We start from the raw sequence: 27129 nt of genomic DNA on the forward strand, positions 1-27129 counted from the left end.
ATTTTGTTTCTTCCGAACATGAGTGAATTTTTCAATGAGGAATTTAACTTTGACCATAGCATATAAGATAAGAAAAAATTCCATTTCTATTCGTTAGTACTACGACGCTGAGCAAAATGACGTTATAATTCTCGTTTCCCTGACATTTCGCTGATTATATTTTAATAATCTAGAATCCAGCTACGAAAAAACATCTTGGTCACCTCTGTAAGAATATAAAAGTTTAATAAATTTTTACATTTTTTTGTCTTTAAAAAATGTCTTTGCAAAATGGTCAACTGACAAACCGGAAATAACTTGCAGGGATTCATTACAGTCAAGTATGTAAAATGGCTGTAAACGAATAATTATTAGATCAAAAAAGCAGGATAGTGCATTAGTGTTAGTCGGAAATATGTATTTTTGCTCGATATTTTTTTTCTTATTTTTTTTTGTCTGTTTTATTCACTCATAAATAAGGCCAAAGATGCGTAGAAAACAATCATAATATCCGTAAGGATACAGGATGAGTCAAATCCTGCGGAAGTAAATTAATGATTTTTAAAGAGAACACCCTTAAAAGAGCACACAATGTTTTGTAAAATATGGAGACTTCATCTAGGTGTACCTTGGTAGACTGCACATTTCGCATATTGAAAATTCTGCACCGTTGATAAAAGTGCAATGAGGACAGGTCCATAATTCTTGATCGGCAGATGAATTAGCAGCAGCTTCCGTGCCAACGGCTACGCTAGAACTAGCTGCTGGCAGGGAAGACGATGCTCTAACCATGCCGCTATTAAACGGTACTTGCGTAACTTGCGACGTAGATGCTGCACTAGCTGATATTAATTGTTCCACCGTGGCCCAATGTTCGGAACGTGACCATTCAATTGCTATTTGTTTATTTTTAGTGCGCACAGCTTCGAGCAATGGTCCCATGTGATCCTAAAATTTAATCAAAATAAATTCAATTTTCAGTTCACGTTAACGAAGATATATTAATGGGTATACCTTCATGGGTAACATATCCATAGTTGTAATAAACAAAAGCAAGTGGAAATCTGAAATAGCTTCCAAAAATTGGTCCGAATTAAACTGCTGCATATAAGTGCACAACGAACGAAACTCTTGAACTTGTCCATCAATTAATCTGAAATCAAATAATCGTATTATTATATTCTTCTTAGGCTAAATATTAGCATCGCATTACCTGTTTTCAATAAGGAACGGAGTAATATCATCGTTTGCATAAAATGTAAATTGGGGAGTAAGAGGGGTGGATGCAGGTATATCCACTAATAAATACTCCACGGGTAGAGGTCTTGCTAGCCTTGATACTTCATTGCCGTAGCTATCTTTTTCCTGAAAACAAAAAAAAAAGAAATAAAAGAAAATGATATAAAATAAATATCATAAGTAAATAAAATATATATGTGTAAAATGTAAAGAAATATAGGAAGGGCGGGAAAAATTTGGAATCGCGAAACATTAAGGCGAATCTATTGGCGTTGAATGAATGAAATGCACGCGCACGCGCAGGACATGAGGAAGAAAAATCGAGAAGGGGGAGCGTGGAAGATTCGAAGTAAGGCTGATAGTGTCGCCGCAATGCGAGGAATCGTCCAAATGACGCACGCGAAATATCGCTGGCCGATTGGTTGATAGCGGAAAGGAGATAGGAGAAAGAGAAAGAAAGACGGCAGAATAGAGAAGACGAGGAGAGCAAGAGTGAGAAAAGGAGAGAGAGAAAGAGCAACAGCGTAAGCGAAGGAGTGCGCGGTGTAGTGCGTGTGTCGGTCGGTCGGTCGTCGCCGCCATGCTAGTGGTTAGTTTAGTGAACCAAACATCATGATGTGGCAAAACGTTTGCACGAGCTAAAAGCTGGAGCAACGCCGCGTTAACCGGCGCGCCGTCGTTATGTTATCCACAATAACTCACGAGGTTCGATAAAAAAGCGTAAACATTGTTGAACGCGAATAGTACAAACAAACAAACATAAGCAAGCAAAAAAAAAATCCCCCCACAACTATTAGGGTATCACGGCAAGAGAGGAAAGGAGACGACGACGACGACGACGACGAAGACGACGAAGACGACAAAAACGACGAAGACGACGAGCACGGTAACGGCGACAACGACAGCGACGGCAACGGTGACAGTGACGGAACGTCGACGACAGCAACGATAACAGCGACAACAACAACGGCAACGAGTGACAGTGACGAAGATTAGAACGACGACAAAAAAAACAACGTACAGCCCACCGGTACTATCGCTCCGAAAACGACCACGCGAAGACAACAGTGGCAACAACGACGACGGCAACGACGACAACGACGACAACGACGGCAACTAGTTTGCGTCTAAATATTCGCGAGTGGGATTTCGCGCTATGTCAATCCCGATGTAAATTAAAATATGATCGTATGTGCCGGAGTGAAAGAATAACGAGAAGATATAAGCATCCTTACAACGATATTATATATCGAGAGTGACGAGTGTCAACGATCAGCCTCCATCGCGCGGTAAGGAGACGATCACGAACGTATACACGGTACGAAGCATTTAGATGATTCTAATAGAAGAAGACAGTGTCTTTTATAAGAGAAAGAGTTTACCTCCTTCTTTCTTTCTTTTATTACATAGATGCATATAATAAGGAGAGAGAAAGAGAGAAAGGGTGAGAGTAATATAGATATAGAATAAAGAGAGAGCATGTATGAGCATACACGTCTGTCTTCCTCTCTCTTTCTCTCTCTACGTAAGCGGGAAGGCAATATGGCGCGCGGGCGCGCGTAAAATACGTGTTTGGTGGGGGAAGAGAGGGAGAACCGAGACGGAGCGCGCGTAAGTGACGACGAGAGGAAGAGAGGAGTAGGAGGAGGAGCCAAGTTCCCGCGGATTCCCTCGGTCTACTGTGACACGTAGTAACTACTTTGTGAATCTCTAAGTCGTTTAGGAGAGAGAACTTGCCGCCGACCGATAAGCTTGGGAATCCGCGCATCGTTCGACCTACAATCGTTTATCGGCTAGTCTTTCTTTCTTTCTCTTTGTCTCTCTCTGTCTCTCTCTCTTTTTCGGTAGGCGCGCGCACTAGTTTCTCCTCATGCGGAGCTTGTCGCCACGATATGCCTGCCGCCTGCCTGCCGCCTGTCTGCTTTCCTGCCTATCTATATTACGAGGTATTCGAATAGCAATAGAAAACTAAATTTACACGATACCTTTTTTTCTTATCAATTCTACTTCAAACCTCCTTCTCGCGTTAAACATCGTTGTGTTAATAAATGCCGAATAGCAAGTAACTACTACTACTCCGTATCAAAGTTCTAAATGACTTGGACGGTTCGAATCCTTCCTGTTTCTTTCTCCCTCCATCGAAACTATTACTTTCTCTCTTTCATCCTATACACGTAAACGTACGCGCGCGCGTCCTCTCTCTTTCTCTCGTTGTTCTTTCCGGGATAATACTGTGGCTAGGTTTTGGCGCGATTTCACGCGCACGCGCTTATCATATACGAAAAAATTACATTTTTTTTCAACGTTCCTGCCAATATTTCGTCTAGTAATGACTTCGCCGATAAATAGACTGCTCCACGATACACAATGACGTCTTTACTAGAACCTTCCAGGAAGAACTAGAATTTTGGAGTTTTATTCGTTCAACGTAAAAAAGGAACCTTACAGAAAGATCAGAAAGATTCTATTGAAAATAATCAAGTTCTACTTTCCCTTTGTGGACCATCTGAAAGAGTTAGAAGTTTTTCAGTTTGATATTGTGTCATGCTTAAAAACGCAACCACGTGCTCGCGTTGTTTTTTTATTTTCTTTTGTTTAAGATAAAAGAATACACATTTGAAATAATCTTACAATTGTAATAGTACTACTATTTTTATGGATAAAACAATTTGTAAAAATATATAGAATCATTTGTGAGGAAATACGATGGCATTAGGACCAGTGAAAAATGTATGAAATGACACAATATAATGTTTGAACCTTAAAATTCGACATACATAGAATGCAGACAAAGTAGTTTTTGTTTTATTCATAAAAAAAGAAGTGATTATAAGGTAATAACGATCTAACTATTTTTCTTAGTTAAATATGTATGCAAGTAAAGTGAAACATTCAAAAACATGCACACAAGTGCTCGCGTTCTCAGATAAACTTTTCTTGTCTCGATGCAAATAAACAAGTTGAAAACCGAATAAGTGTCTTTTTTAAAGGAGTAATTTTATAATCTACTTAAATTTTTTATTTCATTAAATAAAATAAAAAATAGTAAGAATGAAAGATCAATTAACTTTATGGTAGATATTAACCGTATAAATACTATGTATTAGTAATTTGAACAAATGAGAAATCAAAACGCACTACATTTCATATCAAAAGAGAGAGACGAAAGAAAAATTCTATATCTAATATGCGTCACTATCATTTCTAGGATTATGATTATATCGCTTGTATTTTTTTACAAAAATGAAATCTGTGACAAAATTTTTTATTCTTATTAATAGACATTGTCTATTCGTTGACATTATTTCAAATTTTTTTAAACTTGCCAAGAGGTAAAATACTTTTACTTTATAAAATAAAATTTGATTAATTTGAGTAAACCAAGTTAAGGGGAACAACTTTGTTCTATATAGTCGTCATCTTCAAACATTTGTTAGCCAATAATCAATTATATTTTCTTTTAATAAGAAAAATTTCTCAAAGTAGTCTTATCGCTCTTTTTTTATGATTGTATAAAATTAATATAACTTTATTATGCTTTCAGATGTTGGATCCAAGTGTATTGACGGATTTAGAGGAGCTGACGCTTTGCACTTATTGCAAACAGAAATTCAATGATGTTGAACTGTGTCCTAAATATCTTAGTTGCCATCACTATTTCTGCTTGCGTTGCATAGAAAACAACTTGTTGAAAGGGCGTGAATTATTTTGTGCTCATTGTTGGAAGAGGACCGACCTGGGTGATCAAAGACCAGATTCTTTGCCGACTTATTCTTCACTTCTTACTCTAGCAAACAACCTCTCTCATTTAAAGAACACATCTAATAAATGCGTCGAAAAAGAAAGAAAGGTATAAAATCAGTTGTGTAAAGCAAAGAAAAATATCACGCCTATCTAGAAAGAAAGAAAGAAAGAGAGAGAGAGAGAGAGAGAGAGAGAATGTGTGTGTGTGTATGTATGTGTGTGTAAGAGAGAATCCAGTTTTCTTTTAAAAATCTGTTTCTGTATTTGGTTTTAAATTATGACTATTTGCTTTCATTAATATTATTCTTAGTTGCTTAAAAACAAAATTCCTGAACACATAGGTGCATGATAGGGAGGGGAGAGTACCGCGCAAGTTACGAAGCCATATCGAGAAAGATTCTCGTGGTAATAGGATCACATTATATGACGTTCCTTTCTCCTTTATATTGTAACGTACTTTGTCCCTTTTTGCTGCACCTATACATTTCATTTTTTTTTGTCTTTTTGACTTTTACTATCACTTTGATCTTAAAACTCTCTTGTTTTTATTTAATCTATTTCATAGCCTTCATTATCTTTTACTAATATTTTAAAATTCGATCGGTAATATAACAAATGTAAAAGATTCATTTCTTTGTAGAGTGAAAATTGTCACACTCATGGGATGCCTTTGGCTTTTTGGTGCGCAACGTGTTGCAAGGCACTTTGCAGAGCCTGTGCAACGCCTCAAGAACATCCGGGACATCAGATTAAGTCGCAAATCGATGCCAAAGAACAACTTATAGCTGAGGTAAGTAGCTTCTTTTTCCATCTCTCTCTTATAAAGGAAAACAAAAAACAAAGATAATCTTTGATTATCGTAAGTTGTATCCTGCATTGTGCCTTCACTTGTAATACCAAAAGGCCGACAAAAAATCTTTCAACAACGACAACTTATCGATAGGTCCAATTGGAACTAGTCGCCATGGGGAAGCTGTCGAACGAGATACAAAGACTGGCAGTACATCAACGAGGATTCTTAATGAAAGTATTGGAGGCATGCGTTACTTTGAAGACACACGTGGAAACGGATCTACATAACGGTTGGAGTCATTTGCCAGAACTTACAGATGCTCGTGAAACTTTAGGAAAAGCAAAGGCCAGTTTGTCGGTTTATGACAACCCTAGCGACGTTTATAATTTACACTCTCAATTAATCGTCGAAAAGCAAAGGTTACAATCCAAGTATCAAGATATGATGTTGCAATGTCAACTGGACGATTTGATAGGAAATTCCGTAGTTGTTTTCAACTTTGAGACCTTAAAACAAGCGTTGGCGGGTATACATGTTGGAGAATCGATTGTTTCTCAAACATCCAGCAATGATGGTAGATTGGCTAATCATGCAATGGCTTCGCATAATCCTATACTGTTCCTTGCAAATTATTGTATGTCGCAATTGTACACGAGACATGTCGTTAAGCAACACATGCAAAATGGTTCGATCGAGTATCACCCAAGTATGATGGGCCCGCAACAAGCTCCACCTGGATCGATTCACGTTCATCAAGGTCCTCCTCCGCCATCTCAAAACAATCAACAGCAGCAGTCACAATCTCAACAGCAGCTTTTAATCCCACCTGGTTCGCCGTCCGTGAAACCCGTTCCACCTGCACCACAGAATGCTATGTTGCATCCGCAACAACAATCAACGTTTATGTCAGAGGCAGTTGGCGCTAGCGGGACAAGTCTGGTAACCGTCCATTCATCTCCCCAACCACCGTCCACGGGAATGGCGGCGTCTCTTCGTGGCCCATCCAACTCCTATCCGCTGTATTACTTCAATATCGAAGTCAATGGATCTCCTCACGGCCGTATAGTTATCGAAGTTAGACCGGATGTCGCGCCAAAGATGGTGAAGAATTTTAGTATGTTAGTAACCGGCGAAGTTGGAATTAGTTACAAGGGATGTACCATATTTCAATGTTGGGAAGGAGAGTCCGTAATAACGGGAGACTTCGAGCTTAACAATGGCCGAGGAGGAAGGAGCATATTTGAAGATGGCTACTTCATGCCGGATGATACTAAGTTTCCAGCGATCAGAGGTACCGTAGGAATGAGAAGAACGCAGAAACGTCACGACAACCTTGGTATGGTGGGCTCACAGTTTCGAATCATACTACAAGAAATGCGAGGATTTACGGGAATCTTCGGCCACGTTGTGGAAGGGCTTGAACTAGTTGAAAAGATATCAACGTTTGGTGATCAAACTGGCAAGCCTACTAAGAATATTCTAATTACGAACTGTGGTAAATTGTAACGGCTTCTCCATTACGTTTGGTACTGAAGGGTAACGAATACCTAATCATACCTTACGTTCTTTCCCGTTCTAGATAAACTAAAGGGAGAGTGTTGCGACAGTGTCACCAAGAGAAAACCAAAAAAAGCAAACGAAACACGGGCTTCTTATGCATATTGATTTTTTTCTGTCTGATCTGGGTTGGGGTCGGTATACGTCTTATCGAGGATAATATGTATGGAGAATAACGCGCGTATATACGTAATATCTAACGGAAAGATATTATGTCTCCATACGTAAATTCTCATTGGAGGACATTGTCGCAACATATAGTTTAAAACAAATCGCGATGCTTCGTATGAAATCACACAACTTAATTAACTATTTACAATAGAATCTAAAGATGTTGAATAATCTATTTTTAAACGTGGACGTGTTAGAGAAGATTGATGCTGATACTACTAAAAAAATGATGATGATAATGATAAAAAAGATAAAAGAAAGATTAAAAAAAGAAGAAGAAGAAAAAATAAATATCCATATTTTGCTATTGATTGAGAATCACGAAGATTCTATGTCTACAATAACGACTTTGATCGAAACATACGTACCTCAGATCGATCGTGATATCGATACGACTTCTAGCTGTACGGTATTTGTTTTAGAAGAGTTTCAACATTTATTTTTGGCTATAAGCATATATTGCTACTACGTATAGTTTATAGAGCGTGTCGCACGTTGCGGAGTGAAAAAAGTCACGTGGTAGAAATGTAAGTGGAAGAAAAAAAGAAGACGAAGAAGAATAAGAGAACGTGACAGCGAAACTTCGGCGTGCGCTTCTGATGTCTTAGGTCGTAGATAGTATAAAATCGTATAAAAATCGTATAAAATCGTGTGAACGGGAAATAACTATGAAATCTGATGATCTTTTTTTTCTCTTTTTTTGGAGAGGGGGGGTCTATTTTTATGTTTCCTTGGATGCGGACACGTGCTTACGTGTGTGTATTCTCTGTGTACGTACACACGTATACACGTGAATAAAAAAGAAAGCACATTAAGGTCGGGGTTTATAAAATAAGGGTCGAAAGACGCGCTTAACTTCGAATTATTCGGTAACTGTGATTCCGTACGCAGGATCGTTTTAGAAGTTAAAAACAAAAAAAAATAATAGTAACAAAAAAAAGAAGAAGAAGAAATTACCGAACGATACGTAGCCAAGTAAGAAGACTATTCCGTTTAGTCGTCTTATAAACGATCGCGTATCGTTCTATTCCGAAAGGAAGAGGAAGAAGCCAAAAGGGAAAGAAAAGCAACCAAAAGAAATTATTTCTAACGTATACGTTTTTCCTCAGGGAAGCGAGTAATATTACAAACAAACAAATTTCGTCAGGTCTCATCGAGAGAAATGTGTTCCAAGTGTTTATTCCCTTTTTGCTCTTTCTGTCGACTAATTTAAGTCGTCGTAAATTAACGTGTATTTAAGTTTAGATCTCAAAATGCAAATGTATACAAGGCCTAACTACTACTATGTAGACCGTAAGCCTCATCGTCTGATGCAGAAGACAAAACGAACGGAATTTAATGGATACATACGTACAAACACACGGCCATGCATACGTATACACGCATACATTCGATTACACACACACATACACAAAATAATACACACGTTAAACGAAATCATTCCTCGATACTGTATATCGAAGTATTACGATAATGTAATGCGTTATAGTATTCGTTTAAATCCCACGTAAAAAGAACAAAAAAAAAAGTCCCATCGTTATATATCGTACTATCTCGTGTAAAACGTGTGCGAGCGACGCGTTTCTAAAGAAAAAAAAAGAAAAAAAAATATATATGAAGAAGAAAGTGTAAGAATGAAATGTGCGACTTTAAAAAAAAAAAATGGCAAGGCACATTAATCTCACACGTATGTAGGTATATACATATATGCACGCCTTCGTCGTCGCGGTTGCCTTTTTTGAAGAGAGCCTCATTCGATGTTGAACTTGAAAGTTTTAACACTTGTTGATTAGCTGAATAATGCGTCGCGTGCGATAGAAACGCATCATCGCGGCGACGAACGAAATGTAAGAATTGCCGTTTTAGAATAATTACATGAAAAAAAAAAAGATAAGAAATTACACGTATACAACAACACAACACAAAAAAGAAACTACACAACAAGTAGACAACAAACACGCACGCACGCATACACATATACATACATACGTATACAAAATGAACACAAGAAAAACAAAAATACGTAAGACGATAAGGAGGGTGCTCGTGCTCTCGCGTAAACTTTTCTCGTTTCGGTGCAAGAAAACAAAGCGAAAACCGAATAATAGCATAGATACATTTTTTTTTCTCTTTCTCTAACTAAGTGAGAAAAAACATACTAAAACAAAGTTCGTATATATATATATATATATATGTATCACCGAAACGAGCAAACGCTTACAAATTCATCTCTATATACACAAAATGAAAAAAAGAACAAGAAAAAAATGAAATAAAAATATCCCAACGCGCGCGTATATATACTACATATATTTTTATGAACGTGATGAGGTAACAACGCATAGCTTGTAATATCGATCTTAAACGACCGACATTGGTTTATTCGCCCCTCGCGTTCGAATTAAAAACGATTGAGCGGCTATAACTCTTATTAAGTTTTTCCTCACGAGTCTTCGAATTCCTTCTCCTAATTCTATTTACTTTACCCCATTATCCCTTCTTTACAATTTCATTCTTTTCTACCTATTCTTTCTCTCTCTCTCTCTCTCTCTCTCTCTTTCTCTTTATCTCTCTCTCTACCCCTCTCTCACTATTTTTCTATTATGTTAAGACTTAATAAGCATTATTAAAAAAAGAATCGAAAAATTTTGTTTATAGTCTATGGTAAACGTATCCGTAAAGTTCTTCGCTTAAACAATTTTATTATTTCATTATACATGCGTACGAGATGAACGTTCGTTACCCAACTTAAATGTAATTTTAATCGATAAATTGAGTTATAAACTATTCCTTTCTTTCAAAACTTTTCTGCGTAATTCTGAATACACCATTCCTTTACCTACCTCCAGGAGAACAACAACGTATACGCAGATACGATTGTGCGAGCGAGACAAGTCTTTAAGGGTATAAAATTAATTGTTAGGAATCAAGAGAAAGAATATCACTTACCTTGTAGAAGACATCTGGAACATATTGCTTATCGGTTGATTCGATTACATAGCCCAGTTCCGGTGCATCTTTCGTTGGCACCAAACAGTTATCGCGTACCAGCGCAGAACATTGATTTGATACTTGATAGCCTTCCATGTGAACTTGATTTTTATCATCACCTGCAAATAGTATCCATAAAATTATTATTAAGCATGTAGCATAAAATATATTTTTTAGTGTTGCAGTATATGATAATGGTAAGCATATGATATTCTTTGAATTTACCTGTGACACAAACAGTTACGAATTTAGAACCATAATAACCACTGGGTGACAAACGACAAGGATTAAGAAATTGGTTTTGGAAGTACCCTGCCATAATACACTCTTGCGCCGATAAGAAATGGCTCTCTATATTTCGGACATGTTTCACCTAAACACATAATGAATTATGTATATTATAACTTTTTATCATGACTAATAATTCTGTTATGTTATGAAATGTGCCATGGCTACGTATAATGTACCGTTCCTTTCTTCACATCGTCGGCTATGAGATCCGTGAAAATCCATCCTATTTTTTTTAAGTTGAGAGATCGAGCTAATTCATTAACTAATGACTCTTTTTCATCTGGCAAAAGTTTTATAGAATCCTTTGTACTTTCCTAAAAATTAACCATTTATGTATCGATTATTACATTATTTTTATTGCATGAATAGACATTTAATCGATATTATTTTGTTTTCTAATATATTATACTTACTTGCGGAGGTTCATATATAGCCGCAACAACTGCTCTAATCCCTAATGGTACATCTGTATGCATTTCATATCTTCCGTATAAATAACCAATACGTTGATGACCAGTACTTCTCCAATAATTCAAAAAACGTTCAACTAAACTAGCATTCTCAAACATGACATTGTCTACGTGACGATAAGTTTGACGATTCAAAGTAATAGAATTAGGTTGACACTTGCTACAAATACCCCTAGGCCATGGAGGATGATCTTTGCAACCAGTCTTTACTCGGCAGCATATGTCGTCTAATTGTAAAAATTTGCCCCTGAAGAAAATAATAACACAAATAGAATTCTATATAATCTTACATTTTATAATACAGAGTTTACCTATCGACTCCGGCAGTGAGTTTTCTAAGAAACGAATGAAAGGATAAATGTTTAATATTTTGTTCTTTCATATAAACTTCATCAAAGGGTTCCAAAGGAGAGCAGTGTACACAACATCCCTTTGCACTATGACGGCAACTGTACAAAATAAAAAAGAAATATATATTATTTTATATCTTTTGTCTTATTAAAGATAGATATAAGATTTTTTATTAACTTACAGTTTTTCATCACGTTTTCTTTGTATCTTTCCATCCAACTTCCACAATTGTTCATCTACTTCATCTTCGACTACATTTGGCAGGCTACGAAGCGCACCCATCACATTTGAATTTTGCACAATACGGTTTGTATTGCTTCCTCCATCGTTCAATCCTATTTGGTATTTCAAATGTTAGTAGATTTTTTATATAAAACTATATACTTATAGATACTACAGGCTTCAAACCTGCAGAAGAAATATGTGAATTATTACTGGCTGATGGAGTATTCCAAAGTTGTGCACCATTAAATGGCACAAGATAGAGCATATCACCATGCGAAAGACCTGTTTCCAACAGTGTTTTACTGCGAGTACTTATAATTTCATCTTGACGATTTCTTTGCTTGTATAGTCCAAAGGTAAGACTATTCAAATTAAAAGCAGTAAACACCTAAAAGAATACAAACCAATAAAAGTCTTAATACTTGTTTCAGTACGAAAGAATTATTAAAGATTAAAAAGATGTTTGATAAGTAATACTAACTTTTTCAAAAAGTGTAAAGACAGAATCCGATAAACAAGCATCTACTCGCTTAGTTCCTTCTGATGATTGCACTCGTAGTGTCTAAAAAGAATAATAAATGTACATTAATAGAAAGATTTTATTTGTAAAATAATTGAAAATTCTTCAAATAGATGGAACATAAATGATGATACCAATAAATTTTCTCTGCATACATTTTTTGAAAACTTTTTAATAAGATTTATACAAAAATCGATTATTTACATTTAAAAATATTTGAAATCTAAGTAAACGCGCGCGCGTAAACATATTTAAGGTAAATCCGTAAAGAATGAGTAGGCAATATGAAAAAGGGGAAAAAAGAAGAAAAAAAAAAAATTTCAGATCCCAAGATGACACAAGGTTTCGGAATTTCTAATACGTTACTGTAATAATACCGCGTGCTTATGATCACCTTTTAACTATATACGAAAAAGTAAATAACCGTTAGGTCATAAAAAATGGGCGAGAGAAGAAAATGGGTTAAAAGTATCGGTTGATTATCTAGGAATATTAATAATTAATCTAAAATGGACTTACGATTTGCTTTGATTTTGACATTTCGCCGGTGTTGAGTAAAACATCAGCTGTTCAATCCGTTGTTCCACTTGCCTGTGCAAACACAAAGAAAGAAAATTCCCTAAGGAGACGCGAAAAAATTGTCGAGTCAACGTTCGATACCCTAACCTCTTGGCGCTCTCTCGTTTGAGGATTTAGTCGAATTCCGTTAGAGATTTGAAAAGTATTATCTTTTGTAAGAGCGTTTAATCTCAATTAATTTTCCTTTATTAAATTCACCTTTGTTTAAAGAAGAAAATAATAGTCCTGTGAGACGCACTACGTCGAGAGGAAAGAAAGCCCGCGTTTCAATGCACGTCCCCGTCCAAAGAACCAAAGGAGCAACGATCGTCACCAAACGGTTACCGTCCTGCTACTGTCAGCGCTAATCGTACACAGCAGCCATCACGATGACGGATAGAAAAGAGGTAAATCCTATACAATATGATTCACGATTTACGTACAAGTTACACTTTTTTCTTCTTATATATTCATATTTTTAATCAACTTATCAAAAACACCCAATATTTTTCTTCCTTATTACACTTTTTGTCGATAGAAAAAAGTTCTTTCAGCTTCTTGATCTATCGATCTTTTCAATTCTCGTTTTTGCAAATTTGCCAGCCATGCTTCTTCGTTTGTTTTATCTTTTTCTTCGTCAGATTAATTTGCAACTCCGCGAGAGTATGCAACCCTCGTTACCGATCGGTAGATATGTTATCGGAATATAGGTGCTCGTTCATCGACGATGTTTCGTGTTTATTTTTTTTTATCGTTTATTTGTACTCGTTTCCTTTAACTTTGAGAGGAAACAAAGAAGAGGAATCAAATAATACACCTATCACGTTCGACTCTACTTTATCGTTCGTTGCCCTTTTTCTCCCTTTTTGTTGCACCTTTTTTCTTCCCTCTTTTTGGCTTTTCACTTTCTCACATTTCGATCCTTAAGTCATATTCACACTGTTCGAGTATACAACTTTCAACATCGAAGATTTTTATTTTGAAATGATAAGAGATTGATCTTTTAGCTCTGAAACATTATCTTTGGTCGTCCAATCTGAATTTAATTTTAAATCGTTGAATAATTACTTACTATGTTTAATTATGCGTATTTTAATCATATATAATAATTTTTCATTAACATATCCTTTAAACCGCATTTTACGAACGATTACGCGATTCATTAACCGAACGTTGATTACTTTCCATCGGAACGAAAAAAAGAACTAACAAGAATGATGCAACGTTCTCCTTTAAACTCGAATTAAGTGGCAATGTTCGTTGAATGGTCGTGTCTTTCGAAGCTGGTCAAGGCCACGGTAACATCGCTTGCCAATCACCAGGTGATCGTACGACCTTTGATTATAAATAAAGCGGACATTGACGCATCATATCCTTGAATCAAATATATATTAAGGAACTACACAACACGATCCATTTCCTATGATCAATGAAATGTCGTAAACGTAAGGGTTGAATTGATGTCAGCTAAAGAGTAGTTTTCTGTTATACAACGTAATCAAGAAATTGAATTTTTATTATTGAGGATACAGTAGCTTTTTATTATTACAACATTATAATAAAAAAAAAAGTAACTTGAACCATTGGATGCAGTTAATGTCACGTAAACATTAGTTTATCATTATCTAACATTATAGAATCATTGTGAGGGAAAAAGGATTGACCGATCGATTGATCACTGATAACTAGGAATGAGTAATCATTCGTTGGCCGTGGCATTGACACGTTCGATAGTTTTTTTTCGAAGCACGAGGTCGCATAGTTATTGGCAGAGGTGCCGGCAGAGGTAGATACTTAAGTAGAAAGATAGGAAGGTAGGTAATAGACAGGCGCTGCCTTCGCGCGAGATGACCCTCTTACCTCTTTACCGTTTCTTCCTGGCAAGAACGACTATCGCGCCGTAACGCCGTTCGTACGGTCGTGCGAGAAGATTTCAGTTGTGAGGTCAGTTGCATTTGCTAGCAGACCAGTAGCCATCTAGCGAGAGCCGGAAATCGTAGGTTCCCAGCTCGTTCGAATCTAACAAAACTCTCTTTTTCTCTTACACATTATCTTTTTTATATTTTTCTAAAACTTTCATTTACCTTCCTTCTTACCTTCTGCCTCTTTATCAATTTTTCTATCCTCTTATATTTTTGTCCTTTCATTTTCTATACGCGCAAGGTTTTGTGTAAGATCGAATCGTTCAATTTCTATCCACCCTCGAGGTGGCTCCGAGGGATCAATTAAATCCACCTGTTAACGGATCGCCGATCGATCCGAGAACGGAAAGGTAAGAAGATGACGTCTAAAACCGTTCCACCGGATTGCTTCAAAAAAAAAACCATCATGAAAGTATCCTTACGATTGATCCTTTCAAACTTTATTCTCAAACATCACTTAAATACATATATATATATATATATATGATATCTTTCGTTTGATTTCATGATCAATAATCATTAATCATCATTAATGTTTCTCGAACGTTCAAATGAACAAGTCACCGCGCAAATGTAGCGGACATCTTGAATAAGTCGGAAGTCAGGTGTTCGAAGGGTGACTCGCGAAGTTAAGTCGCGTCTTTCACAATCGATACTGACTTATCGATCTTTCGTAATAATAAAAAAAAAATATTCTATTGAACTGTGTTAATACTAATAACAATAAATGATTAGATAAACAATTAGTAGTGAATTTTGATTATTTTACACAGGTCTGCGGCGAAATGGATAACACAGAGGATGACCTAAGGACAGCAGTCGAGTTGTATATATATGATTTATCGAAGGGTATGGCAGCAATGATGTCTAATATGCTGATAGGTAAGCTTAATCGATGAATTAACGATCAACTTTTCTTGTTGTTTTTTCAACGTATAATTTATATACTCGCAAATCGATACTCATCACGGATTATGAATCATAGGATGATATCTTTGTTTCGATTCAATGACGATCGCTCATTGCGTAGGCGTGTCAAGTTGGATACGAAAAAGACGCGGACGCAAAGCTATGTAAATACGATGTTAACAAATATTCTCTTTGTGACGTTAGCGAACGCGTGGAATCCAAATTTAGTTGAATCCAATGCGATTTGCAATCGAATTGAAAAAGACTGAATCGTAGTATCTTATTTTTGAAATTTCATATTATTTACATCAATTATTTTCAATCATTCGATTCAATTACTTTCATTAACTTTTGTTCACGATCACGATAATGTATTTTATTAATGTAAATTTCGCGTTCTTTTACTAATGTATTCTTTCGTATTCGAATAAAAAGTAAATACAAAATTATACGAGAAAAGAAAAAGATTCGCCTTGCGATCGTTGTTTTTTGGAATAACTATTGCGCGTAGAGTTTATTCTGTAGAAATCATTCCGATCGTACAATAGCAAATAATTTTGAAACTTCGTTTGTATAAACTATCGTTAAAATATATACGGTTCGTTCGGTGGTAATAGAGAGTAGAATCTTCAGAAAAGCGGCATGCAGTCTCTCTTCTAAACGAAAAATTTGGGCGTCACGTGTTTGAAATTCGTTCGCCATGCTTACACGAAGAGATCTCGCGGATCTATTTTAAATCGCATTCGCCGTAATTACTCGCGAAGATTCTTTAGGATAACCAGAATTGGCATAGATTCTCATGCACTTATGTTATTTATATTCGCACGTGCGTATCTATGCATTTATCGAGATTAAAATTATACACAAAAGATAAAAAAAGAAATTCAATAAGATGATAAATAATCAATGATAAGAAATGATCGATGATTATATCAAATGATCTTTCTCATCAAATTCTACGCGTGCAAATTGTTAATGTTGTTAATCGAGTTAATATCGTGTGTATCATTTAAAATACAAAAACTTAATATCTTTTATAAATTTTCCACATGAATAGAAATACGTATGAACGCATATACAATACATATTTAAGCGTAAACTGGCATGTTCTTTTGATAAATCTATCAAACGTTATGTTCGTAAAACAAATTGGCAGTGATTTATGATCTCTCGTGGTAGGAGTGAAGGCGTTTTATTAAAAAGAGAGAACAAAAATGTCTTACCGTGATGTAAAAGGGTTGACGGGTAAGAAAAACGAATATTACATCTGACGAATTTTCCTGTTCAAGCCCAGCTAAGACTGTACTGTAATAAGAATATCGTGAACGCTAATAGTTATTTCCGCGTTAAGAAAGTAGGTCGAAGGAGACCGACTATTCGGCTTGGGATTTCGTCTCGAGGTTTCGTCTTCGAAATTACTCTGGTGCATATTTTGGTTTACGAGCGAACACCGGTGGACCTTAGAGATGAGAGCAAAAATTAACTACTTGTAGATTATGTCTTCCAACTTTGAAATATATTCGCGTTCGTCCTACCGACAGCCAATTTTTTTGTTTCTCTGATCTTCTTTGGGAAGATTCCGATCAAATTCATCGCCTTTGTAAAAACAAAAAATTCATAAATAAATAAATTCAATATGATGCATTTTTTTTTGTTAATCCTTATATCATATTCGCAGGTAGACATTTGGAAGGAATATGGCATACGGGGATCGTTGCTTATGGCAGAGAATACTTTTTTGGTCCAGCTGGAATACAAAGTGTCAGGCCTGTAAGTATAGTAGCAAATTTACGAAACCTTAATAAATAACAATAAAATTACCTCGTGCATCCTTTGTACTTACAATATTTCGTATTGCAAATAATTGGCAAGATGCCATTAATAAATAAAATCAAAATAAACTATGGTCTATATGGACAAATAAATGTTGTTCTCCTTTATGCATATTCATGCACAATACGAACGAGTATTTACTCAATTGCGCATAATGTTTTCGAATAGTAACTTAACGTTTTCTATCTAACTTTATTTTAAATCTTTTCAAGTTTAACTGTTTTACTTACAAATTGTAAAACATCCCAGAAAATGTTAGTCCAATTTATTATTTCAATAGATGTTAGTTTATTTTAAATGAGTGAATAATTTATTTTTATTTGCAAACGTTCATCTCATTCAAATTGGTTTGTTCGTATTTTACGTATGTGGCTTTTCCTAAGAACGAGACGCATTGGCTCGTCGTTGGCACGTAACATAGCTATCATCGTAGGGCCCAATCGTAGTAACTCGTCACTCTGGCCATATGATACGCTAGAGACGAGCAGGTACTAAATTTGGTCTGGTCGAATCTAAAAATAATTTTCGCTTTGGTTTACACACGAACGCGTTCTCTCTCTCTCTCTCTCTCTTTTTCTTACATACACTTTCACTCTCACTCTGATACCTCTTTCTCGTTCTATGTTTTACGGTTCTGACTCTACGGAGACGAAAGCATCGCCAAGTTCGTTCATCTACGTCCGTACTAACTCGTTCCCACGTTGTGCAGAATTCATTGCTAGCGCGTTTAACGCATTTCTTAAATAGTGTGCTGCTTCGATTAACCATAAGAGTGATAACTTACTACGCGCGAAAATATTTTGAAGAATAACAATGAAGGATATTAAGGAAGAAAGCTAACTGGGCAGGTCAAATTTCGTTCTTTTTTGTATGTATTCAGTTTTAAATAATGTGTGCTTTTATCTTTTTCTTTTTGAAATTCGATCAATCTCAGTTGTCCCGTCATTTTATCTCGTAAATTTTTCTCAAGGTGGTACAATTTTCATTTGAGGATGTTACAAATTTTTGGCAAACGTTATCGTAAATTTTAGAAAAGTTTTTCGCATGCGTTTGCTGATAAATTAAAAGATAATAATTTCTATTTATCTTTCCGATGGTGTTTCTAAAATTCTATATTCTAATTCTCATTGTTTTCAAACATGCATATACAATTATGCAGATAATTTTTGTTATACTTTATTTAACTTGCTAACGTGAATGAAAAGGAGGAAGACAAGAAAAAGAAATCCAAAAAAACAAAACGGTACGCAATGTTATATCACGCGTTATAATTTATCTCACATTTTTCATCACTTTCTTCCGCCTTTTTCCGTCCTTAGCTTTTCATGCCACTAACGCTCATGAATCTGACGCGCGCGTTAGCAAATAGTTATTTTGAGCGTTTCACGTAGGGAAGCGTGGATTTGTCGTCGTTCTAAAATTACGCTTGCACTCTCTCTCGTGTATCGAAGATAGAGAAAGAGTAGGAGAATTGCAAGAGAGAGAAAGAGAGAGAGAGAGAAATTCGTGGCTCATGCATCGAGAGACGAAGAGCCAGTTTGAGAAATTGACATTGACGGGATCTGGAAGGAGTCTTGTCTTTCTTTTCTCACGTATATTCAACAAATACATTTTCGGATAATAATTACAGGGTGGTACGCATTTGCGCGAGCCGCAAAAAATCGAGAAGATTGGTGAGACTTATCTACCCTATTCTGTTTTCCTTGAATACATCAACGGCCTGGGAACATCCACATTTGCGTGAGTGTTGTCTCGATTGCGTCTTCTTACGATAATAATATTTGCGAGAGAATGGTGTCGGTGTTAGAGATTTCAACGAAAGAAAAGGAAAAGAAAAAGGAAAGAAAAAAAAAAACAAGACAAATCTTTTTCAGACCGGGCACGTATAATCTCTTCAAGCACAACTGCAACACTTTCACGGAAGAAGTTAGCAATTTTCTGGCGGGAACAGGAATTCCTAAATACATCCTCGATCTTCCGGAAGAGATATTACAAACGTGAGTCGGATCGGAAACGAACTTTCAAAATTTTATTTATTTATTATTATGATTACATTTATCGATTTGATCATTCATCGGATGTTCACTTAATAGAATATACTTTCAAGTATACAGACAAATTTGTATAATTTTTCTCTAACACAAGTTTAAAAGTAATTACTCCGATTACATTTAGGCCAGTTGGACAAGCGTTAGGACCTTTGATAGAAAGTTTAAGTAGCAACGCAAACGCAGGTTTCACGGTAGGTCAAAGATTCGTTGAAGCGAGAATCGACAGGGAGGCTTCTCCAGAATACCAACTTTTGAATACAGCAATCGAGGAGGCGAGGTACGCTTTATCTATCACTTTATTCGAAATTTAATCGAATCTAACGATAGATATTAAATGTTAGATTGAACTCGATCGCGTTAGAGGAAAGGAGAAACGTGATAAACGAGAAGCTCGCTAAGAAGGATAGGAAGAAGAAAAAGAAGAAGAAGGAAAAGAAGGAAAAGAGTAGCAAAGATAGCACCGGAAGTGACAATAATAGCACAGGGCCCAGCAATTGCGCGGACATGGCGGAAAGCGAGGGTAAGGGTTTATTTTTTTTTTTTCTTTTAATTTGGCTTTTTGCAATCCTATAAAGTTTTCCGGAATCGTGTTGGAATAATTGAAGACAAATAATAATTGTAGGTGCAGTTAGTGAGATGCAAGCAACGAACGGTGCAACGATGGAAATGTTACCGTCCGATAGGGTAATGCAAATGGAGGAAGAAGAGAAACGGGAACAGGAAGAGAAGAAACGGCAACGTGATCCTCCTATAGTATTTAAAGACACGGTCGATGTAAAAGCGGAATACGAGACGTTAGTCAACTGTCTAGAAGGAAAATTAAACGACGAGGAGAGAACGTGTTTGACCGAGCTTCGACAATATGTTCTAGAGAACGAAGGTTCTTGGGCTTTAGGAGATTATTTTTTAAATTTTGTCGGTAAGCTCTCATACCCATGGATTTCTGATTTATTTATTGAAACGATCAATCAAATCGAAGTATAAATTGAATGAAAATATTCTTTTTCGTCGTTCATTAAATGTACAGGACGCATACTTTACGACAAATCCTTAACAACCGAAGCAAGGGTGAAACTTCTCAACGTTCTTTCCGTTGCCGCTTTGAAAGACGACGTGATTCTCCTTTTGCATCAAGATAGAAAGGAACATATTCTCATGAATTATGCCTTCGATATAGATCGTCATCCTCCGGAAGAACAATTACCGCTTGCTGAATTTGTAAGCATTGTTATTTCCATAATTATTATCATTAATAGAATATAATGATAATATAATATAATGATATATAATGAAAATACTACATAATATAATAAGAGAAAAAATTTCTATTCTAGTTGGCGAACATGTTTGAGAATCTGAGCAGTTCCGAGTGGTTACTTTACATATCCGAATGGCAACATCACAATCAAAGTATCAGCAACATAAGAGTGACAACGAAGGTTGCTGTCCACTCCTTGCTGTCCAATTCATTCGAGTTGCAAACCCGTGGTGCTGCCATTATCCATAACTTAGCCTGCAAGGAGGTAAAAACTGTGGTCTGTATCCTTCCTGTTCGATTAACCATCGTTCAAAAGGACGATGCTTTGTGCTCTTTTAATTTCTTCCCTATTTATTCTAAAAAAATTATAAATATACATGTTATAAATATCTTTCTGGCCATCCATTTAACCATCATAATCTTTATCATTTTAATCATCGATCATACGATGATTACCGATCAATTAATTATTGGAAAGAAAGAACACCGCTAAGAATAATACTAATACATGACAGTTGGTAGACGTATCGACGCCAAAGCTAAATACACATGCTTCTTTTGTTGATTTAATGCTAATCGCTAAATAAACGCTTCTTCGTTTATCGAAAAAAAAAAGACATAAAATATTTACACGCGACGCGTTTGATGTTCTCCAATCAACAACGATTGTCTTCGTTTAATGGCATGTACAATGTACATACGAGTATATATATCCAATCATGGTTCCTTTTAGTCTAGGATATCGAAATATAATTAAAATTTAACGTCTTCCTTTAATTTTCATCTCGACAAAATCCTCATATCGTATATCTTATGTATTGTGCTTCGTAATACGAGATAACACCTCGACTAGCTCGTAACGTAACTCTCCGTAATGAATGCGATGCTGCGAAAACAGTTCAGTTGATGGATACCTTCCCAGAGATCGGCTACTATTTTTTCAGAAAATGAACAAAAGCAAAAATCTGCGGCGACTTTTACCAAAAGGCAGCATTTCTAAGGTACCTATTTAATAAAATACGTACATAAGATACGTACCTATTCGAGTATATCTCGAATTCGTTGCAGTGAGTCATTAGCGATTATAAAAAAAAAAAATTAAAAAAGAAAAACAAAAAAAAATAATAAAAATAACAAGGTATCCATAAAAGTCTTACGACTTAATTTAAAACGTTTACTATCTAATCGCTTAAATTAAACGATATACCATCTTCTTACGACGATAATGATCGTAGGTATTTGACGATGTCGCCGTTGAACTTACGATGGCTTTGCTGCAATATTTCAACGGAAGTCCAGCAGAAGAACAACTTTACGCGTGTATGAAGTCGTTGGCGCGTTTCACACAAATCAGTGGACAGGATGTACCCCAATTGATACAGATGATCGGACCAGAGCCAAACAAATTTCGTGGAACTTCCGAGAGAGTCGACGAACTGATCGATCAAGTCAATAAGAAGCTACGTTGAGGTATAACTTGCCATTTCTTCGCGATAAAAATCTTTTTATTCCAAATAGGATGATGTATAAAACGAGTGTTGTTGACTGACAGCTAAATAAGATGAATTTTTACATAGAGATTTTATTTTAAGCATCTACGTGCTTTTATAATAATACTTATTATTACTATTATTATTATTATTATTATTATTATTATTATTATTATTATTATTATTATTAATGTTATTGTGTAAATTGTTACCTCTATTATTATTACAAATTATTATTAAATTACTACTAATATATTGATACAGCTAATATTGCGATTATTTTTTATATGAAAATTAATGTTTTGTCAGAGTTGCATCTATTTACGTTTCTCTAAATTTAATATTTTCTTTTTTTTCTATAATTTATTTTTATTTTGGAATCATACGAAAGTCAAGTTGAAAATTACGGTATTATAAAGCGACATTAGGCGACAGAACATTTATACGCATATGTAAGTGAGTTACTACCGTTGGCACGCATAATCTTTTTGTAAGCCTCTAGCATCTTATCTTTTTCTGCTACCACATATATATATATATATATATATATATGTGCTTTTACTCGTACTATTTAATTCTTACTCGAATGACAAAAAGAAGGTCTTTCCAATTCATTTTCAATTTCTTATCATTTAACCAAATAATCGTTATACGATACCTAAATTCTATATATATGTATATAAATAAAAGGATATATAAAATTTCTAAGTAATACGAATAAAAAAGACAGAATGACACTTGATTGATTGTATATAATATAATCTTTAACATTGACAAAATTAAAATTAGATATGATCATGTACAAAGTTAAGAATGAGCACCAAGTATACTTCATTCGATAAGACCATGCTAAGTAAATGTATAAATGATATTTTGAAAAGAGAAAAATTTTAAATGAACACGTTTGCTCTTTTTATTCTAATCGATTATTTATTTTAATAATAACGATAAAAATGTTTGAGGATAAAAGGATTATATTTAAATATTTGATGAGAAAGATTAATATGACAGATATAAAAAAAACATTAAATTAATAGAAACAAAATAGTATATTACTTAATGTTTCTTATCTGTTTTGATTGATGTTTTAAAAATTATGAATATTCGAATAGATAGAGAAAATCGTCAAATATCGTAGTAATTGTCGATAAAGAAAGAGAGAATAATTAGTTGATATAATGGCGCTAATGATTAGAATTATTAATACCAGCTCAAGGTTTTCGTTATTTTTAATAGTTTTATCACTGTGTAAAGACACAAGAGAGCTACCAGCTAAAGAAAAATACAAAGGAAAAAAAACATTGATGCTCATTAACGAAGAAAAATAATAATATCCTCTATCAGCAATGAAGAAGATGACATTTACCTACAGCTTTACGAATAGGTTTGATGATAAGGATTTGGGAAGATATGAATGATTCCTACTTATAAAATGAAATATAAAGCTATTCGTATTTCTGCGTTTGCCAGATAAGCACTGTTCCGTCGCACGTTACTCCTTCAACTGAAAGATTGATCATTCAGGGAGGAGTTGAAAGAACCGAATCGCGTCAAATTTTGAAATGCGTTAACTCTTGTCGCGATATCTCTTTCAGTTCGTATATCCCCGATTTACCCAAACAGCAATGTCAGTGCCTAGGAAGGATTCAATTCTCGCAGAAGATGCTAAAAAGAAGAAAAAAAAGAAGAACTTTAGTGATAACTTCAGCAGATATTTGTTGATATTACAATGGCTTCCAAAGTACACTCAATTTCAAGCTGTATCCGATGTAATAGCCGGTATTACAATAGGACTCACCATGATACCACAAAGTATCGCTTATGCTGCACTAGCTGGATTAACGGCTCAGGTATAACTGTTATCCAATTTTTTGTTTAATGCGAAAAAGAATAAAGGGAATGTGAAATCAATTATCGTGTAAACTTACAGTATGGCCTTTACTCCGCGTTTCTCGGTGGTTTTATATACCTCCTACTTGGAACAACCAAAGAAGTTTCTATTGGACCTACGTCCTTGATGTCTCTCTTAGTGATGGAATACACGCATGATATGCCAATAGATTTTGTTGTACTTCTTACATTCTTGGCAGGATGCATAGAACTAGCGATGGGTTTATTAAATTTAGGCTGGTATCCCTAGTGTATACAATTTCTTAATGTTTCAAAAAATCTTCAAATATCAAACATCAGAAGATCTTCTACTTTAATTGATAGATAATATAAATGTGTGCAGGTTTTTTGGTGGACTTCATTTCCATCCCAGTTACATCGGCATTCACTTCGGCGGCGGCAATAATTATAATCGTAGCTCAAATTCAAGGTCTTTTAGGTCTAAGATATAAATCGCATACTATAGTCGATACCTTAAAACAAACATATAATAATATAGAAAACGTACATCTACCCGATATAGCATTAAGTTTTTCCTGCATAGTATTTCTTTTACTCTTCAAGGTAAGTTATCTCATATGAGGATATTTTATTTTTGATAACGTACTCGTGTTAATTTTTTCATATTAAATCTAATATGAATTTTCGTAGAATCTTCAAAACTTTCGAAACAAAAGTAGTGGCAACAAAATAACAAGGATAAAAAAGATATTATGGTTTTTTTCCATTGGACGTAATGCTCTTATCGTCTTGATAACATCTATTATATCGTTTAATTTAACAAAGCCGGAATCTTCTCCATTTACTCTTTCAGGTTGTCATGATTTTATGAGAATTTTCTTGGAAACAAAGTCCTTCTATTTATTTACTTTTTTTTTGTCTTTTTGTTTGCTTGTTTGTTTTACGAATGCATTTTATAGGAAAAGTTAAACCTGGATTACCTGCTATGTCTTTACCGCCCTTTTCATCGCAGATCGGAAATCGTACATACACATTTATCGATATGTGCTCGCATTATGGATCTGGCATACTTATGGTACCAATTATCGCGGTCTTAACTAACGTGGCGATTGCAAAAGCCTTTGGTAGATAGAAACAATTAATTTCTCTTTTTTTTTTATCGTTGTCTTCGAAAAAGTAACTAACTTGTTCGATTTTAGCAAGCGGTAACTCGTTAAATGCGAAGCAAGAAATGTTAACTCTCGGTATTTGTAACATACTTGGAAGTTTTTTCTCGTCAATGCCAACTTGCGGAGCATTTACAAGAAGCGCAGTAAGTTCTACGAGCGGTGTACAGACGCCTATGGCGGGATTGTATACAGGTAAAATATATGATTATCGTATAATCTTTTCAATCGTTATTTTCTTATGTTATTAAATCTTCCGTATCATTTTAATTTTTCAGGAACCTTAACGTTGTTAGCACTTAGTTTTTTAACACCTTACTTTTATTATATACCACGTGCGACACTCGCATCAGTATTAGTAAGCGCAGTTTTATTTATGGTCGATTTACGGATTTTCAAAGTTCTTTGGAAAGGATCCAGTAAGCAATCTCTAATCTTTATAACGCTTCATCTATTATTAAGTTTATTGTGCTGTTACTTATTCCCTGAAATTGAAAAACATATTTCACATACATATTATTAGAATCTAATGTTTATATATTTGAAATCTTGCAGAAAAAGATGCAGTAGCAGCTATAGCGACCTTCGTGATTTGCATACTTTGTAATATTGAAGTAGGACTTCTCTTTGGTGCCGCACTTAATATTGTTTTTTTACTTCATCCATCGGCTAGACCTAATCTAAGCACTATCGAATGCAAGGTAAATATAAATTTAAATTTATTGAAAAAATAATATTCTTAAATTAATAACAATTTTATATACACCTTAGACAGACTTGGGAAATGAATACCTGATGCTTAAACCTGACACAGGATTTTATTATCCTGCAGTTGATTTTCTTTCGACCAAATTAAAGATGATAGCTACAGAATATGAGAAAAAAAAAGTACCATTGATCATAGACTGTGAGAGATTTCATGGTTTCGATTACACTGCTATAAAGGTATTTAATTATACTTAATTATTTCATTTATATGCTCCTTATAGTAATCTTAGATTTTGACAGAGTATGGAAAGATTATCTAAACAATTAAATAGCGAAAGACAAAGATTATGGTTATTAAATGTTAAACCAGAAGCTATACAAAGTATTTCAATACTAGCCGATGAAAAGTATTTTCTTTTTATCAATAATCATGAAAGCATACATTTTTCTATAGATGGAATCAAAAAGAATACAGGTACGTACGTAAATACGTTGAATAATTTCTTTCTAACAATTTTCACGAATAACATTTTCTGTTATTTTATAAAGACGAATATAATAATTTGGACGAGAAGAGTGAACTAATGAAAAATGACGAAATAGAAAATCTAGAAATGGAAAACCATAAAAATTCAAATGAAATAGTTGAACAAATAAATGATGATACGAAAGAATCTACCAACATTTCATTACACGAGTCAAATACTTGATACAATGAATGTTTATTCTATATTATGTGCACAATTGGAATCATCATTAAAACGAATAAATTATCCATAAATTATACATGACATCCTAAATAATATTGTGTCAAGACAAACGATGTCTATATAATTAATCCAAAATACTTTTAACTCGACTGACTGTTTCTGTGTTATGTATATTATTCAACAGAACTTATCATAATTTATCATTTAGAAAATGATTAACATTATTCAAATGAAATATTGAAGAAATAAATAGATATAAAAACGAGAAGCAATTGATTGTTTAATTTTTGAAACATTAATTATTACATTTATTAATTTACTTAATGATTAAATATTGATTTG

At 34.8% G+C, this 27129-nt stretch overlaps 4 protein-coding genes across 11 annotated transcripts; 3 read left to right on the top strand and 1 right to left on the bottom strand.

Moving 5' to 3' along the window:
- Positions 1 to 399: 399 nt before the first annotated feature.
- LOC122522617 (nuclear protein localization protein 4 homolog) lies at positions 400 to 13199 on the bottom strand. Of its 3 annotated transcripts, XM_043643837.1 has the most exons (14): positions 13109 to 13199; positions 12851 to 12922; positions 12293 to 12373; positions 11995 to 12199; positions 11768 to 11921; positions 11547 to 11684; positions 11179 to 11482; positions 10942 to 11079; positions 10700 to 10847; positions 10433 to 10593; positions 1193 to 1344; positions 994 to 1132; positions 608 to 927; positions 400 to 517 (listed from the first exon to the last, which is right to left on the bottom strand). In XM_043643837.1, the coding sequence occupies exons 2-14, from the start codon at positions 12869 to 12871 to the stop codon at positions 511 to 513; spliced, it is 1968 nt and encodes a 655-aa protein (XP_043499772.1). In that variant the 5' UTR covers positions 12872 to 12922; positions 13109 to 13199; the 3' UTR covers positions 400 to 510. The 3 variants fall into 3 exon arrangements, with proteins under 3 accessions (XP_043499772.1, XP_043499774.1, XP_043499771.1); XM_043643839.1 differs by lacking the exon at positions 400 to 517 and having other exon boundaries at positions 598 to 927; positions 12022 to 12199; XM_043643836.1 differs by lacking the exon at positions 400 to 517 and having other exon boundaries at positions 598 to 927.
- Positions 1175 to 9905, top strand: LOC122522619. Of its 4 annotated transcripts, none has more exons than XM_043643842.1 (4): positions 1175 to 2536; positions 4763 to 5068; positions 5603 to 5752; positions 5906 to 9905. In XM_043643842.1, the coding sequence occupies exons 2-4, from the start codon at positions 4763 to 4765 to the stop codon at positions 7259 to 7261; spliced, it is 1812 nt and encodes a 603-aa protein (XP_043499777.1). In that variant the 5' UTR covers positions 1175 to 2536; the 3' UTR covers positions 7262 to 9905. The 4 variants fall into 4 exon arrangements, with proteins under 4 accessions (XP_043499777.1, XP_043499778.1, XP_043499776.1 ...); XM_043643843.1 differs by having other exon boundaries at positions 1175 to 2507; XM_043643841.1 differs by lacking the exon at positions 1175 to 2536 and adding an exon at positions 2751 to 3164.
- A 10-nt stretch (positions 13200 to 13209) lies between the features above and the next one.
- LOC122522620 lies at positions 13210 to 22442 on the top strand. 3 transcript variants are annotated; one of them, XM_043643845.1, is made up of 11 exons: positions 13210 to 13296; positions 15585 to 15693; positions 17399 to 17490; positions 19184 to 19293; positions 19428 to 19550; positions 19729 to 19881; positions 19946 to 20124; positions 20227 to 20523; positions 20632 to 20822; positions 20939 to 21139; positions 22098 to 22442. In XM_043643845.1, the coding sequence occupies exons 1-11, from the start codon at positions 13279 to 13281 to the stop codon at positions 22329 to 22331; spliced, it is 1707 nt and encodes a 568-aa protein (XP_043499780.1). In that variant the 5' UTR covers positions 13210 to 13278; the 3' UTR covers positions 22332 to 22442. The 3 variants fall into 3 exon arrangements, with proteins under 3 accessions (XP_043499780.1, XP_043499781.1, XP_043499783.1); XM_043643846.1 differs by having other exon boundaries at positions 20939 to 21127; XM_043643848.1 differs by lacking the exon at positions 13210 to 13296 and adding an exon at positions 14845 to 15161.
- LOC122522618 (sodium-independent sulfate anion transporter-like) lies at positions 22247 to 27012 on the top strand. The gene is made up of 12 exons (XM_043643840.1): positions 22247 to 22332; positions 23948 to 24202; positions 24283 to 24478; positions 24586 to 24806; positions 24894 to 25056; positions 25163 to 25327; positions 25403 to 25564; positions 25648 to 25788; positions 25925 to 26070; positions 26141 to 26314; positions 26378 to 26552; positions 26627 to 27012. The coding sequence occupies exons 2-12, from the start codon at positions 23978 to 23980 to the stop codon at positions 26785 to 26787; spliced, it is 1929 nt and encodes a 642-aa protein (XP_043499775.1). The 5' UTR covers positions 22247 to 22332; positions 23948 to 23977; the 3' UTR covers positions 26788 to 27012.
- The last annotated feature ends 117 nt before the right edge of the window (positions 27013 to 27129 follow it).

Source organism: Polistes fuscatus, unplaced genomic scaffold (genome assembly GCF_010416935.1).
Source record: "Polistes fuscatus isolate 324 unplaced genomic scaffold, CU_Pfus_HIC Scaffold5, whole genome shotgun sequence".
NCBI classification, from domain to species: Eukaryota; Metazoa; Arthropoda; class Insecta; order Hymenoptera; family Vespidae; genus Polistes; species Polistes fuscatus.